This window comes from Copadichromis virginalis, linkage group LG18, assembly GCF_057382275.1.
Source record: "Copadichromis virginalis isolate Kocher_CV1m ecotype Utaka linkage group LG18, C_Virginalis_male_GT1.1, whole genome shotgun sequence".
Classification (NCBI taxonomy): Eukaryota; Metazoa; Chordata; class Actinopteri; order Cichliformes; family Cichlidae; genus Copadichromis; species Copadichromis virginalis.
Window position 1 is genome coordinate 37,177,850 of NC_140635.1, and position 14,247 is coordinate 37,192,096.

The 14,247-nt window shown below is 44.0% G+C and overlaps 1 protein-coding gene across 2 annotated transcripts in view; it reads right to left on the reverse strand.

The window, feature by feature from the left end:
* cdh6 (cadherin 6) overlaps positions 1 to 14,247 on the reverse strand; it is a 61,765-nt gene that overhangs the window by 12,298 nt on the left and 35,220 nt on the right. For both annotated transcript variants that reach the window (XM_085438016.1, XM_085438017.1), the window contains exons 8-10: positions 10,046 to 10,182; positions 7,344 to 7,465; positions 624 to 741 (exon numbers count right to left, since the gene is read on the reverse strand). In XM_085438016.1, coding sequence (XP_085294142.1) covers positions 624 to 741; positions 7,344 to 7,465; positions 10,046 to 10,182 — 377 coding nt within the window. The remainder of the gene's footprint in view (positions 1 to 623; positions 742 to 7,343; positions 7,466 to 10,045; positions 10,183 to 14,247) is intronic.

Here is a 14,247-nt window from a genome sequence, read left to right on the forward strand (position 1 = left end):
ATTCAAGTATGAGCTGCCTGACTGAATTATGGTTTAGAGTAAAGGGTTATAAGTCAAACCATTTAAACACTGGTTTAAAATGCAGTAAGTTATGATGAAGTCAGTATAGACCTCTGCTTCAACAGATGTACGTGCATTATCTGAGTTGGCTCCCCTGGTGGTGGCTGTGTTCATGCAATGAAGAGCAGCATCTCTTCAAATGTATATCTACGATTAACATCAATCAACCTGTGCTGCATTGATAGATGCTCACCCAGCTACCATCAATCTCAAGCCGAGGCAGAGGCAGATGTGGGCATGTCAAGTAAAGCTCTTTGGTGCACTCACATAATTGCAATGTGGATTCAACAGTAATCAGAACAAATATGATTTGGTCCTTGGTGTAGACTGAGCGGCTAACCCAAGGAGCCCTACACTGTATGTCTCTCAGTTTCAACTGTTATAAGAAAATGAAATGCTTCATCAGTAACAAGTTAAGGCAAAAATATCATTGTATTCGTTTAAATTGTTTTTATGCATTTTTTCCTACATTACTAAAATATTTTGGTTTAGTTTTTGTTTCATGCAATTTAAGTAAATAATACCCAAGAATCAAGTTTGAATAATTGTGTCAGATCACCTACCTCCATTGTCTCTGACGCTGAAATTTCTGTGGTGAGTCTCCTCTGGAGCCAGACTAAAGGCAAACTTGTGTCCGGATGATGGCTCATCAGCATCAACAGCACTCACTGTCTGGATCCGCTGCCAGAGACATCATCATTGATCAACACGAGCATCATGGTGGAGTCTGTAAAGCTGCCAAAGTGAGCAGCTTAGATAGATCAGGCTCATTGCTGCCTGTGCTACATCAATATCTCTGTCAGCAACAGCAGTCGATTAAACAGCACTTTGAAAAAGAACAGGAAACAGTGGTTAGCTTACCGAATCACACACAACAAATAAAACAAATACTTGATACCTCCATTTAGACTTTTGCTGCTGCTTTACACTTTAACAGCAGCACTAATGAACCTTTCCTTCTTTGGAAGTAAGCTGTTTTCTTTTTGGTATTCTAATGTCTTTACTCACCAATTTATATTCAAATGTAGCTACATACCTGCTTCCTGCTTTGAAAATGTAACAGCAGGACACAAAAGCAGAGTATTTAACTTTATGTTAGGAAAACAACAAATGTAGGATCACACCGAGTTTAAGATAAGATACCTTTATTAGTCCCACGAGTGGGAAATTTCATGTGGAGAATTTCAATGAAGAGAGGAGATTATTCTACAGCTGTAATCTGAGACCTTTCTTGGTTTTGATATGTTTTATCCAACAGTGTACACTTGCCACTGTTGACATCCATTGTAGCTGAAATCAATCTGTGAACAGCTGCTGTTCACTGTGTAGCAGCATGACACCAACGTTCCACAGCTACCTTTCAAGTCTGCAGGGTCGGAGAGTTTCATACTCCAAAGATAGATTTTGGGTGGAGAATCGGTGTAAGGCAACAGAAGCCGACACAGCTTCATGCAGTTTCGATGAATTTCAGGCTGAAACCAATTCAAAAACTATGAGTATAACGTGTGCTGTGGGTTTAACATACTGAATGAACATATAACATGTTAATATACTAATAGTGAAATAGAGAGTTCTGTTACTTCTGTGTGAAAAGGAGACCTCACTGAATGGAAGGGTCTATATTGTCTTAAACTTCCAGATATACAATGTTCTAGCAGGGCAGATAGATAATTTGTTTCTATAAATGATTCTAAGCTTGTAGCTGTTACAAGCTTAGAATCATATGGTCTTATAATGTGGGATAAAAATGCTGTGCATGTAATAATAATTCTGTCAAATAACCTTTAACGTGTGGGTGAACTGCCTGCTCTTTAAACTAAGTGCTATTGTATCATTGGCTTGTATGGACCAAACAAAACAAGACCAAGATATACAAATGTATTTTTAAAAATTCCCCTCTCGCCCCTGCGGGCGGTTTATCCTTCAAGCTCGGGTCCTCTACCAGAGGCCTGGGAGCTTGAGGGTCCTGCGCAGTATCTTAGCTGTTCCCAGGACTGCGCTCTTCTGGACAGAGATCTCCGATGTTGTTCCCGGGATCTGCTGGAGCCACTCGCCTAGCTTGGGAGTCACCGCACCTAGTGCTCCGATTACCACGGGGACCACCGTTACCTTCACCCTCCACATCCTCTCGAGCTCTTCTCTGAGCCCTTGGTATTTCTCCAGCTTCTCGTGTTCCTTCTTCCTGATATTGCTGTCATTCGGAACCGCTACATCGATCACTACGGCCGTCTTCTTCTGTTTGTCTACCACCACTATGTCCGGTTGGTTAGCCACCACCATTTTGTCCGTCTGTATCTGGAAGTCCCACAGGATCTTAGCTCGGTCATTCTCCACCACCCTTGGGGGCATCTCCCATTTTGACCTCGGGACTTCCAGGTTATACTCGGCACAGATGTTCCTGTACACTATGCCGGCCACTTGGTTATGGCGTTCCATGTATGCCTTGCCTGCTAGCATCTTGCACCCTGCTGTTATGTGCTGGATTGTCTCTGGGGCATCTTTACACAGCCTGCACCTGGGGTCTTGCCTGGTGTGATAGACCCCAGCCTCTATGGATCTTGTGCTCAGAGCTTGTTCTTGTGCTGCCATGATTAGTGCCTCTGTGCTGTCTTTCAGTCCAGCTTTGTCCAGCCACTGGTAGGATTTCTGGATATCAGCCACCTCCTCTATCTGCCGGTGGTACATACCGTGCAGGGGCCTGTCCTTCCATGATGGTTCCTCGTCTCCCTCCTCTTTCTTGGGTTTCTGCTGCCTGAGGTATTCACTGAGCACTCGGTCAGTTGGGGCCATCTTCCCAATGTATTCTTGGATGTTCGTTGTCTCATCCTGGACTGTGGTGCTGACACTCACCAGTCCCCGGCCCCCTTCCTTCCACTTACCGTACAGCCTCAGGGTGCTGGACGTGGGGTGAAACCCTCCATGCATGGTAAGGATCTTCCTCATCTTGATGTCAGCGGCTTCTATCTCCACCTTTGGCCAGCTTATTATCCCAGCAGGGTACCTGATCATGGGCAGTGTGTAGGTGTTGGTAGCCTGGATCTTGTTCTTACCGTTCAGCTGACTCCTCAGGACCTGCCTGACCCTCTGCAGGTCAGGCAGGTCCTGAGGAGTCAGCTGAGAGATGTGTGTATTTATGTGTGTATTTTTCTTTAACTAGTCTTATTTTGTTAAATGAGAAATACTAGCAGAGAGATTAAAGGCTTTAATACAGATTAATGGTTGTACTTGGTGGCTGCAGCTTTCCTAGCGACCTCTTGGTGGTTCCCGTTTGCCTGTGGGATTCCCAGGTACTTGTAGCTGTCCTCGATGTCTGCACTGTTGCCTTTGGTAGTTCGATCCCCTCAGTTCTGACTACCTTTCCTCTCTTCGTTACCATCTGACTATACTTCTCCAATCTGAATGACATTCCAATGTCCTTGCTGTAGATCAGTGAATCGATGTCTCTTTCACTTGTTAGATAAGCTGGTTAGTCTCGGTGCTGCATTCACATCATCTAGTAGATTCTCAGAGGTTACTTCACTCAGGATCATGGCCAAGCTTGAAACATGGATCCGCCGTAGCCAGTTACCAAGACCATCTTTCAGTTCCGCTGACACCAACGATCCTTCTCCCATCACACTTGGGACTGGGGCATACAGACGCCCTGGTGGGGAGTGGAACCCACGACTCCCACTCCAAAGGCGTGTAGTCTTATTGCATAAAGCTATATACACACACACGTGTGTACCCATATGTGTTGGTCCTGGGTAACTGCTGTTCATCCACAGGTGCAGTTAGTTATTGTGACTGCATGTAAGTATTTTGTTTAACTAGTCTTATTTTCTTGAATGAGAATTACTAGCTGAGAGATTAAAGGGTTTAATACAGATTAGTGGCAGTACTGCAAACATGCACAAGTGCAACAAATACAGCAAAGAGTCTGAGGGAAGCACTGGAGGTTCTGTGTGGAACAAAAATCAATGATTAACACTGATGGACAGATGAATAGGCTGAGAGATTAAAGGACGAAAGTATGGCAGAACCCCAGAGTTGTAAGAGGACCAGCGGCAGCAAAATCTGGAGGATTTTAGTTGCTCGGATGCTCTTAACTGATGAGCTCATTTGCAGACTTGTAGGAGTAAATCCTGCATCTTCTGTATGTGAGGCTGAATCTCAGGCAGCTCCTGTAGCCAGCCAAGCTGTTTGCTTGTACTCACGTACTAGCGTTAGGCAGTCTTTACCAAAGTGGGTTAAAATGACCTCCCAGCCCATTGTTCCTTAGTGGTGCTGGTTTCAGTCATTATACAAATGTCCTGTTTATAAGGTTGGAAACCTGCAGTCAGCTGAGACTGAAGACGTCACTTCAATGAGTTACAAAACATTTCTTCCACTAAAAACGTCCAGATGAACAGAATCAACTTTGTGGGAGACTTGGATCTAGATTTGTTGTGTTATACTTAATGTGTGTGTGTGTGTGTGTGTGTGTGTGTGTGTGTGTGTGTGTGTGTGTGTGTGTGTGTGTGTGTGTGTGTGTGTGTGTGTGTGTGTGTGTGGGCACATACAGATTTGTGACCCTGTTAACTCTTGTGTGATGTTAGATGTACAATATGGCACATGAGCTTAAAGAAGAACCCCAGTGCTCAGTTTCTCAGCTGCAGAAATGTGCACACGCCTTACATGCACTTTTAAGCTATCACACTTTAATCACTAATACATTTGATACACACACTGTGTGATAAATCATGTTGAGTGTAGTAGTACAGTTACATCTAGTGCTGCATAAAACATTCAATTTCATTGTTTTTGTTGAGAAAACATACTAAGTCTATACTAAATGCTAAAGTTAGTGTGGTGGTTGGGGACACCAGTGCTTCCAAACAAGTTATTACTTATAATTATCCATGTTTACTGATCAAACCCAGTTAAATGTTGCTGCCATAATAAAAGCTGACTTCATGCAATCACAGTGCTCTTCTGTTTTATGCTAAAAGGGGATTATGTGCTCAGTCTAGCCTTTCTGGAACTTTTCATGTCCTGCAATTTACTCATAAAAGCCCATCACTACACATAAGTACAGTGCCACCTGCTCTGGGCAGACTAGCACAACCTCTGAGAGGTTTGGGAGGCCGGTCCACACTGAGCTAGTGTCATACAACATGCCTGTTATGAGGATCATGTCTGTGTGTTGCACTCATGGTTATGTGTTTATCAGCAGCCTACAGGACCGACTCCAGAATTTGCCATTTTTCATAAACAGCTGATAAATCTGGACAGTGTAAACACTCATCACATTTCTGTTACCATCCAAGGGCACGCTAAGGATCCGCTGCCTCACTTTAACTGGCAGCATGAACTGGGCCTAAATAATTATTTTCTATCACTTGCAGCTGAGACATCTGATATCGCTGAACATTGCTGACCGACACATCATTCTGATTATGAGGCAGACTGTAAACAAGCCCACCGTCTGATCTCAGTCGTACTGAGAGGTCAACATGAAAATGACTGTCTGTGAAATGTTCATCATTTAAACAGAAAACATGTGAAACATGTGAAAGGAAGTGTGTCTGTGATTTTTCCACCCAGTCAGTTATTAAAACCTGTCACGATCTGAATGTGTATTTTTCTGCCACTTGCTTTCAGAGTAGAAACTTTAGTGACTTAAATTTTATTCCACAACCAGCATTTATTTTTTGTGCTCACATTCAAGGACCTTTGAAGAAGCTTACTCGATATCTACAAGCACACAGTGTGCATGCAGTGATTGTTACGAGGACTGACAAATGAAAACTGCTTAAATGTTACGCCCCAATCAATCCCTTCAACACAAGCCGAATATCAGCCCTACAATAGGACATAACTATGGAGCCAGAGCCTATTTTAGTGCTTGTACCTGATTGTTGTGTTTATTTCAAATCTAATACATGTTTCCTTTCAGTGCAGCCCTGCTGGGTCACCTGAGGTAACAACTAGCAGCTTTTCTACATCTCCTCTGCCGTCAGGTTAATCAGAGAATGTCTCTGAAAATGACCTGCGTTTAAAGCAGGTTGTAATGAAATAGCTGACTTGTTGTCATTGTCTGCTCTTCTCTTGTGCGTTTGCTTCCTGGTCTGTTGTTAACAATGAAAACAGATGGCTGAGTGAAAAGACACCAGCAGAGGTTAAATCAAAAGACCCATCCTCTGTGTGCACACAGGGGCATCTTTGCTGCTGTGATCATCACACTGACAACAATCACTCAAGCTCCACTACTAGCAGCTAACATGAGCCAAGACAGCGCCCCATCTCGGTCTTTGTTCAAATACAACCACAGACTGTGTACAAAAGACTGAGGCAAAGATGAGTCCCAAAGATGAAGAAGTGACTGACGCTTCTGTTCTGGAGAGCAGGGGGAAAACCACCTTTCGATTTATGGCTTTAGTGAAGACTTCCTGATGAAACCAGTCACTCAGTCACCGTCAGGGACCCTGTGCCTACCCGCTCGGCTCAGTATGGCTACATGTGTTTGTTTTGCTTTTGTTCCTGCTCTCTCCCGCCCTCTCTTTCCCTCCTCCCTCTGCCTGGGCAGAGCTCACCCGTGGGCTCCTGCCCTTGGCCCACGCACCTGGTCGCAATCACACACCTGTGGCTCATCACCCGACAGTGTTCCAGTCCCTTTATAAGATGGCAGCTCTGTGTTTCTCATCGCTGGACCGTTGCCGACTCTCGTCAGTGTAAACCCAGCTCAGTTTACTCCTGTGTTTTCCCAGAGATCTTCCCTTCGTGTTTCTGTGAACAGATTCCCTGGACCGACCCCTGTGTTACCTGAGCGATTGAGTGTGTGAGGTTTGGAGTGAGCTATCGTGTTTTCTGTGGAGTATGAGGAGGAGCGTGAGGCGTGGAGCATGGACGGAGTGTGTGTGGACTTCCAGCGTCTTTCCCCCCGTTCATGTGTGGATCCCCGGAGCCCGTCATTCCCCCACTTTGTAAATAGATCACCTGGTGTTGCTGTGAATAAAGATTCTTGTGTTCTCAATTCAGAGCCTGTGCATGAGTCCGTTCAGTCCCGTTGTGACAGTCACTAGTCTCAGGTTTGTAGCCGTTCTTTGTTTCACAGTCAGATTACAACACACTAACCAATGGGTGCCATCATTATAGCAACATCTGTTTTATATAAAAATTAGGCAGAGCTGTAAGGTGTCATTTTGGATGCTCAGTCACTAGTCTTTATACAGCTCTGGGACCGCTCTGCTCTAATCAGGCTTTGAAGTCAGTAAGATGCCACCAGAGCACACAGTGAGCTAACACATGAAGTATGTGAGTACCTGGCCAGCCTTGGTTTTCTCACAGACAAAGGTTTCGTACACAGTGGCAAACATGGGAGCATTGTCATTGATGTCCAGCACACGGATGTAGACACTGACGCTGCTGCTCTGACGGGGATTATCTGGAGGCACAGAAAGCACAAAAACATCTGTCACTTTGGGGTTTTGCAACTTTTCCAGTACCTTCACAACCGTCTGTATGTAACAGCTTCACCAAGCTTATATTCAAAGTAAACTTTATTGTCATCTCTGCTGTATCCAGTGCAGCATATAGAGAGAAGGTGAAAATTTGATCAAAACTAAAGAAAAACATGAAGAGGATTTTAAAACTCCTCCCATGATCAGAAGTAATGAGACTCTGTAAGACATCATCTATAACAGACACTGAATGGGGCAGGTGGGCGATATTTCTATACTTGTGTCTTCAGAGAGAATACACTTAAAACAATCTCACAGTTGGGACTGCAGTCACTAAGAACACCACTGGTATGTTTTCAGTTTTATTTTTTTTGTCATATGCAAGTTAGCACAGGGTCAACATTGCAATGAAATGTGTTTGACGAGCAGCAGTCACTCTGCAGCATGATACAGTAGGAGAAAATATAATAAAATATAATAAAATAAAATAATAGAACCACCTCCACCTGGTGGTTCTATTATTTTATTAGCTGAGGTGGTTCGGGCATCTGACAAGGATGCCCCCTGGGCGCCTCCTGGGTGAGGTGTTCCAGGCATGTCCCACCGGGAGGAGGCCCCGGGGCAGACCCAGGACACGCTGGAGAGATTATATCTCTCGGCTGGCCTGGGAACGCCTTGGTATTCCCCCGGATAAGCTGGAGGAGGTGGCTGGGGAGAGGGAGGTCTGGGCCTCTTTGCTTAGGCTGCTGCCCCCGCGACCCGGCCCCGGACAAAGCGGATGAAAATGGATGGATGGATGGAAAATAATAGAAAAATAGTAAGGAGCAAAATATTAGAGACGTGGTAAAAGAGAAAAGATGACTAAATATATATGTATCTATAAATATAAATATATGTACACTAGTGATTAAATAAGAAAATCTTGAAAAGAAATATGACGGGAGGGCAGATGGGACATTGCACAGGAATGAGCAGCAGAAAATCACAGTATTGCACTTTTTAAATATAAATATCAATGACAATAAAGTGGAGTGACCAGTGCAGATTAAACAGAGTACTTGTGAAGCTGCAGGTAGCTTCTGAGTGCTGTGTTGTGTGTGTTTAAGTGTTGTGCTTGAGGTGTCGTACGGTGGTAAAAACAAAACTGTTTTTCTTGTTCAAAGTCTTGTAGTCCGAGCAGACAGGCTCCTGTAACGTCTGCCAGATGGTAACAAGGAGAACAGCTGATGTGCTGGGTGGCTGTGGTCCTTGATGATGCTGTGTGCTTTACGGAGGCTATGTTATAATGTCTTATAATATGTAGCTTGCCATCGCCAGTGTGTGAATGTGTGTGTTAATGGGTGAATGACTGAATGTAGTGTGAAGCGCTTTGGGGTCCTTAGGGACTAGAAAAGCGCTATACAAATGCAGGCCATTTTATAATAGTACCCGCAAGGTCCCCCTGTTCAAGATGTCACATATACAGGCATGGGAGCTGGTAAATGGACTGGTTCGGGCAAGGGCAACACATTTCTTTGAGTTCTAAAAAGGAGAAAGCTTTGGATACGAAAAGAGATTTTTAAAAATGGCCAGATTTGTGATCAGTGTTTTAAAAAATATTTAGGGGGAACCAATGAAAAAGCTACATTTTGACATTGAAGCCATCTTGAATAACAGAACAACCTTTAAATACTCACACCCTCACATCACTTCAATAAAGATAATCATGTGGCAACTGCTGATTAGACTAAATGATGTTGTCAATGTTTTTTCATAAAATGCAATCTGTCCAATTTGCAGATAGATTTAAGAAAACAGAGCTTGTATTAAACTTGCCATTGAACATCTAAATGATTCAGAGAAGGTTTAGGAATAAGTGTTGTGTTGCTCTTCTACTAATGCCACAGGATAGAGGGACCAACGGACGGTCCCATGTACCATAAATCTGCAATGAGAACTTCCTTCCCTCAGCCACAATGCTGAAGACAGGTCATGGATGGGTCTTCCAGCATGACAACGGCTCAAAATATAGAACCAAGACAAATGAGTGGCTAACATTAAGGTTATTTGGGGGCCTGGCCAGTCTCCAAACCTCAATCTTATGGAAAATGCTAAGCAGCGGCCAAGCAACATAAAGTATTAAGAGAGTGTCTGTAAAGTGGAGTGAGCCAAACCCCCTCCTGACATGTGTGCAGGCCAACTACATAAAATATCTTACCGCTGGGCTTTTCAGCAGCGCTTTCTCCACCAGGTACTAAGTCATACTTTGTTTGGGCATCGAATATTTATTTCACCCAATGACACGCAATTCATCTTTCAGTGTTTTGTAATGTGTAATATGTTTGTTCTAGATATTATCTCTCTCCATTAAAATGAGAGCAACATGTTCATTTATTTGTAAATGTGCAAACTTTGTGGTTTAACTTCCAATCAGCCCATTCAGTGTGCTATACTCCGGGGTCTGATTCTTGTTGTTGAACCCCTCCATGGCAGACTGTGCTCTACTGCCTCTCCTCTAACAGTTTTACTCTTTATCAATATATCACATGAGCAGTGCAGACAGTCCCAGACCCTGCTGGACTTACTCAGCTCTGTGGCAACAACTGAAATATTATGCCATGCAGTCGTCTCTCTGTCCAGGCTTTTGAGCAGGAACACAGATCCATTCATCGGATAGACGTTGAAGAGGTGGCCCCTGTCAGTGCGGCGGTCGATGGAGTAACTAACAAGTGAGACAGAGAGAAGGTGAGAAAACGTTAAGTTGAGTCAGGTGGTGGGATGACCTATAGCCTCGTCCTCTCTGTGCCGCCCTGTCAAGAAGCCAGCGCAGCAGGGAGCATAATGGATCAATCTCTGACGGAGGGAACCAGGTAAAAAGTGTCACACTGTGGAGATGTGCTAAAATTCAAAATCTTAAAGCAACTAAAGGTATTTTGCTCCCACAGCAGTGTTAATATGCTGCTGTACCAGTAGCCCGAGCGTGCTGTTTATACGCTGTATTACTTACAAATGTTTCTCCGGCAGTCTCTGAACTTCTGACGATGAATAACAAATACTGGTTGCCATAGAAACAGGAACTCAAGGAAATTCAAATTCAAATTCAAATTTTATTTGTCACGTACACAGTCATACACAGTACGATATGTAGTGAAATGCTTGGACAACTGCTCGTGACCTAAAGAGAACAAAAAAGGAAAAGGCTATGAATAAGATAGGAAATAAATATGAAAAATTAAAAAGGGTAAATTTAACTAGGAAGGAATAAAATATAAATTAAGGTTAAAAATGAAATAACTGTACAACACAAATTAGAATGAAGGGTAAATTTAACTGGGAAAGAATAAGATAAAATATATAAATTAAAGTTGAAAATAAAATAACTGTACAACAAAATACACAATATAGAACTATATAAGAATGTATGAAGAAATATAAATAAATATATACACAATAACAGCAGCTGTACAAGTATTAACCGGAAATGAAGAATATAGTGACCAGTGTTGTGCAAAACCAAAGTCCAGAAAGTCCAGTGTGTGTGTAAGAACCATATGTGTGGGTCAGTACTGTGTGGTGGTGTGATTGAGAGACCGTATCGCCTGCGGGAACCCCCCCGACCGGTGGTTAACTACCTCAGTGGCCTCGCTCCCTTGATGGGCGAGTCTTCCCTCTAGTCCCCGGACTCTGCTTCCCACACTGAAGGTGTGTCAGTGGGGTTAAGTCTTTTATCCACTGCCTGACTATATCCTCAGCTGAAGTCACCAGCAGCCCACTTCCACTGTACACTGTGTCACTGGAGCACTGCTTTCTGCTCATCAGTCTCCTGACGATTTGCTAAAAATATTTCAAGGCTATCTAAAATTCTTGTTCCACAGTCTGACTGAACTCTTCCCACACCTGGGTTTTTGTTTCGGGTACCGCCCAAGTCGGGTTCCACTTGACCTGTAGGTACCTATCAGCTGCCTCCGAAGTCCCACAAGCTAATCCAGCCCAATGACTCCTCCTTCAGCTTGACGGCTCTCTTCACCTATGTTGTCCTGTGATGTCTGGCTTGGGGATTACCACCATGACAGGCACAGTCCCCATTCAGAGTCCTCAGCCTCCCTCAGGTGCTGTCAAAGGCCTGCCAGACTTTCCCAGCACACCCTCACTTTATGTTTGCGTGTGCCGGGTCTGTCCAGAATCTTCCCCCTTCCCCTGATCCAACTCACCACCAAGTGGTGATCAGTTGACAGCTCAGGCACTCTCTTTACTCAGCTGTCCATAATTCATGGCCCCAGATCTGATGATACGATTATAAATTTGATCATTGATCTGTATTCTCGTACATGCTGTCGCTTTGTACACACTGTGGTTTGCCCACTCTTGTCTGTCGCCTCTCACTGTGGGCAACTTCATACTGGAACAGAGTCTGGTTCCAGAGACAAGCCATGTGTTGAGGTGTGTCCGACTATATCTAGCCATTATCTCTCGAACTCAGACACTACCCAGCATTGATAGATGGGAATCGGGCAGCACTGGCTGCCACCCAAACCCTATAGATAAAATAAGACCAAGGGACCAGTGTACCCTACCCTGGGATAGGGTTACCCCACCCTGGAGGAGGAAGCTGGAGAGGGACAATGTCTGGTAGCTGGGTCTTAATGCCAGGAGCCTACAGAAGGAGCAACATGAGCCCTCCTGTAGACCACTGCTTGCAGGAGGCATCGTGGGAGTCAGTTGTATTTTGTGTGTGTGTGTCAAAAAGATAACTTTCTAACGTCGTAAAACGTTCCGGGTGGTTGTTTAAGTGTTTAAGTTCTGGTAGCTGTGCAGCGTATATGAAAGGGAGGAATGGGATCTCTAAATTCACTCGCTGGGCCCACTTCCTCATTTGAGGTTTGACAGCATTTTAGTAGGTAAAGGTGAAGCTTGGACATGAATTGAGCTGCAGTTTGGGGAAGGCCTTGAAGGGGACTGGCGACGGCTCCCAGGCCTGGAAGATCCTCATGCACTAAATAGAAATGAAGAAGTTAAAGAATTGAGAACAAGGAGGGAGGGAGGGGCACGTAAACAAGAATGATCAGCTTGCAGAACTGGAGGAACCTATATAGATGACAACAGGAAGGAGCGTGTTTGGAGGCGTGGTCCTGCTCCTGAAATTCTGATACATAATCTCCAAAACAAATAAATCAGGCTCTTCAGAAGCACATATCACATGCTGGAGACCAGCTTATGGACTTTGTATAGTCTGTACGACTGTTTTGCCAGGAATACATAAAGGTATTACAGAAAGTTTATATTTAGAAATGTAATTGATTGAATTTGACTTTGCTTAGATAGCAGGTGCTTGCATAGATGCAGTAGTTTAGCCGCACTTCACACAGCCGGAACATGGTTTACTTCTTCATCTTAAAGTAATAAATTGTTATCATTTGTAGGTAGTACTTCACCTGTCTTCTAGTGTCGAAATAACTTGGACTGGATTTTCTGTTCTAGCCGATCGACAGAGACTGCTGCCTGCTCCACTCTCTGCAGTTCAGGGGTCGGCAACCCTGGGCACACGCGCCACAGCTGGCACGCGAAGGGTTAACTGATGGCACGGCCATAGCTGGCCATTGGGCATACTGGGATGGTGAATTGGCCAGATGCTGGCAGATGTGTAAAAATAACTCAGTTATTTAGAGCTTCCACAGAGGCAGCAGGTGGATGAGAGAAAGGGGAGGCAGGAGGAGGAGAGCCCCGAGGCGGCCGCCAGTCCGAGTATCAGGTGAACTGAACTTCAGGTAAGAAGTTATGACCTGCAGTCTATCTGGGTCAGATATAAACCAAGTTTAGGTGGAGTTTATTTTCGTTGTGCTGACTTTTTACCGTCAGTTACAATAACTCGTGCTGCGTGCTAGCTAGCATGACGGAGTTTCTATACAGCTGGGCGGTGCTATGATGTTACTGATGGTGAACATTATTTTATTCATAAGGTTAGTAGAGTTGCCAAATGTTCCGTAAAAAATGGAATCGTCTCGTATTCAGAGAAAATATTACACGTTTCATGTTGAGCTGAAAAAGACACAAAGCTGGAGTTATTCTGTCTTTGCTGCACAGCTGCCTCTTCTTCTCTCATTCTCTCCCTCTCTCTCCTGTTTCTACTTCAATCATGAAACTGATCAATGATCAGCTGATCGGCTCTCTTCTTTGTTTATCGCCCACTTTGTGCCAGAAACAGGAAACCAGCGGATGTCGCGCTAAACAACAGCAGCACGTTTAAGCTTGATCAGCTGTTGTTAGAATTAATTTAATATTAATTTCTAGTATCAGCTGATGTTTGCTGGAGCCACAGCTGTAAAGCTGCTGGTCATGATGTCTGTTTGGTTATGTGGTGAGAGGGAAACATGAAGATGAAACCAGGAGACGTCCTTACTGAATCATCAGAGCTGTGATGGAGAAACAGGTTTACCTTTTAGGTGACATGAATGAGTTGAAGTTATGAGCTGTTTCTGAGAGACAAATAACACTAGGATCCTTTTTTTATGTAGCTGACAGCTGGTAACTGTGCAGGGGCGGGTCTAGTTCTGCCAGGGGGGCAGGTAGGGCATTAACAGGGAGAGGGGGGCACAAAGAAATACTTTTCTTTCTTAGTCTCATTTAAAATGCTTTTAATAAATAATTATCTGAATCTTACAACCAAAGTTTTTCTCTGATGTAAAATGTATAGAAATCATACATATACCAACAAGACTGTACATCACTGTCACAACAGCGTCTGTTTTCATTCAAAGGCTTTATGGCTTTAATACCTGGGGGGCCGGTC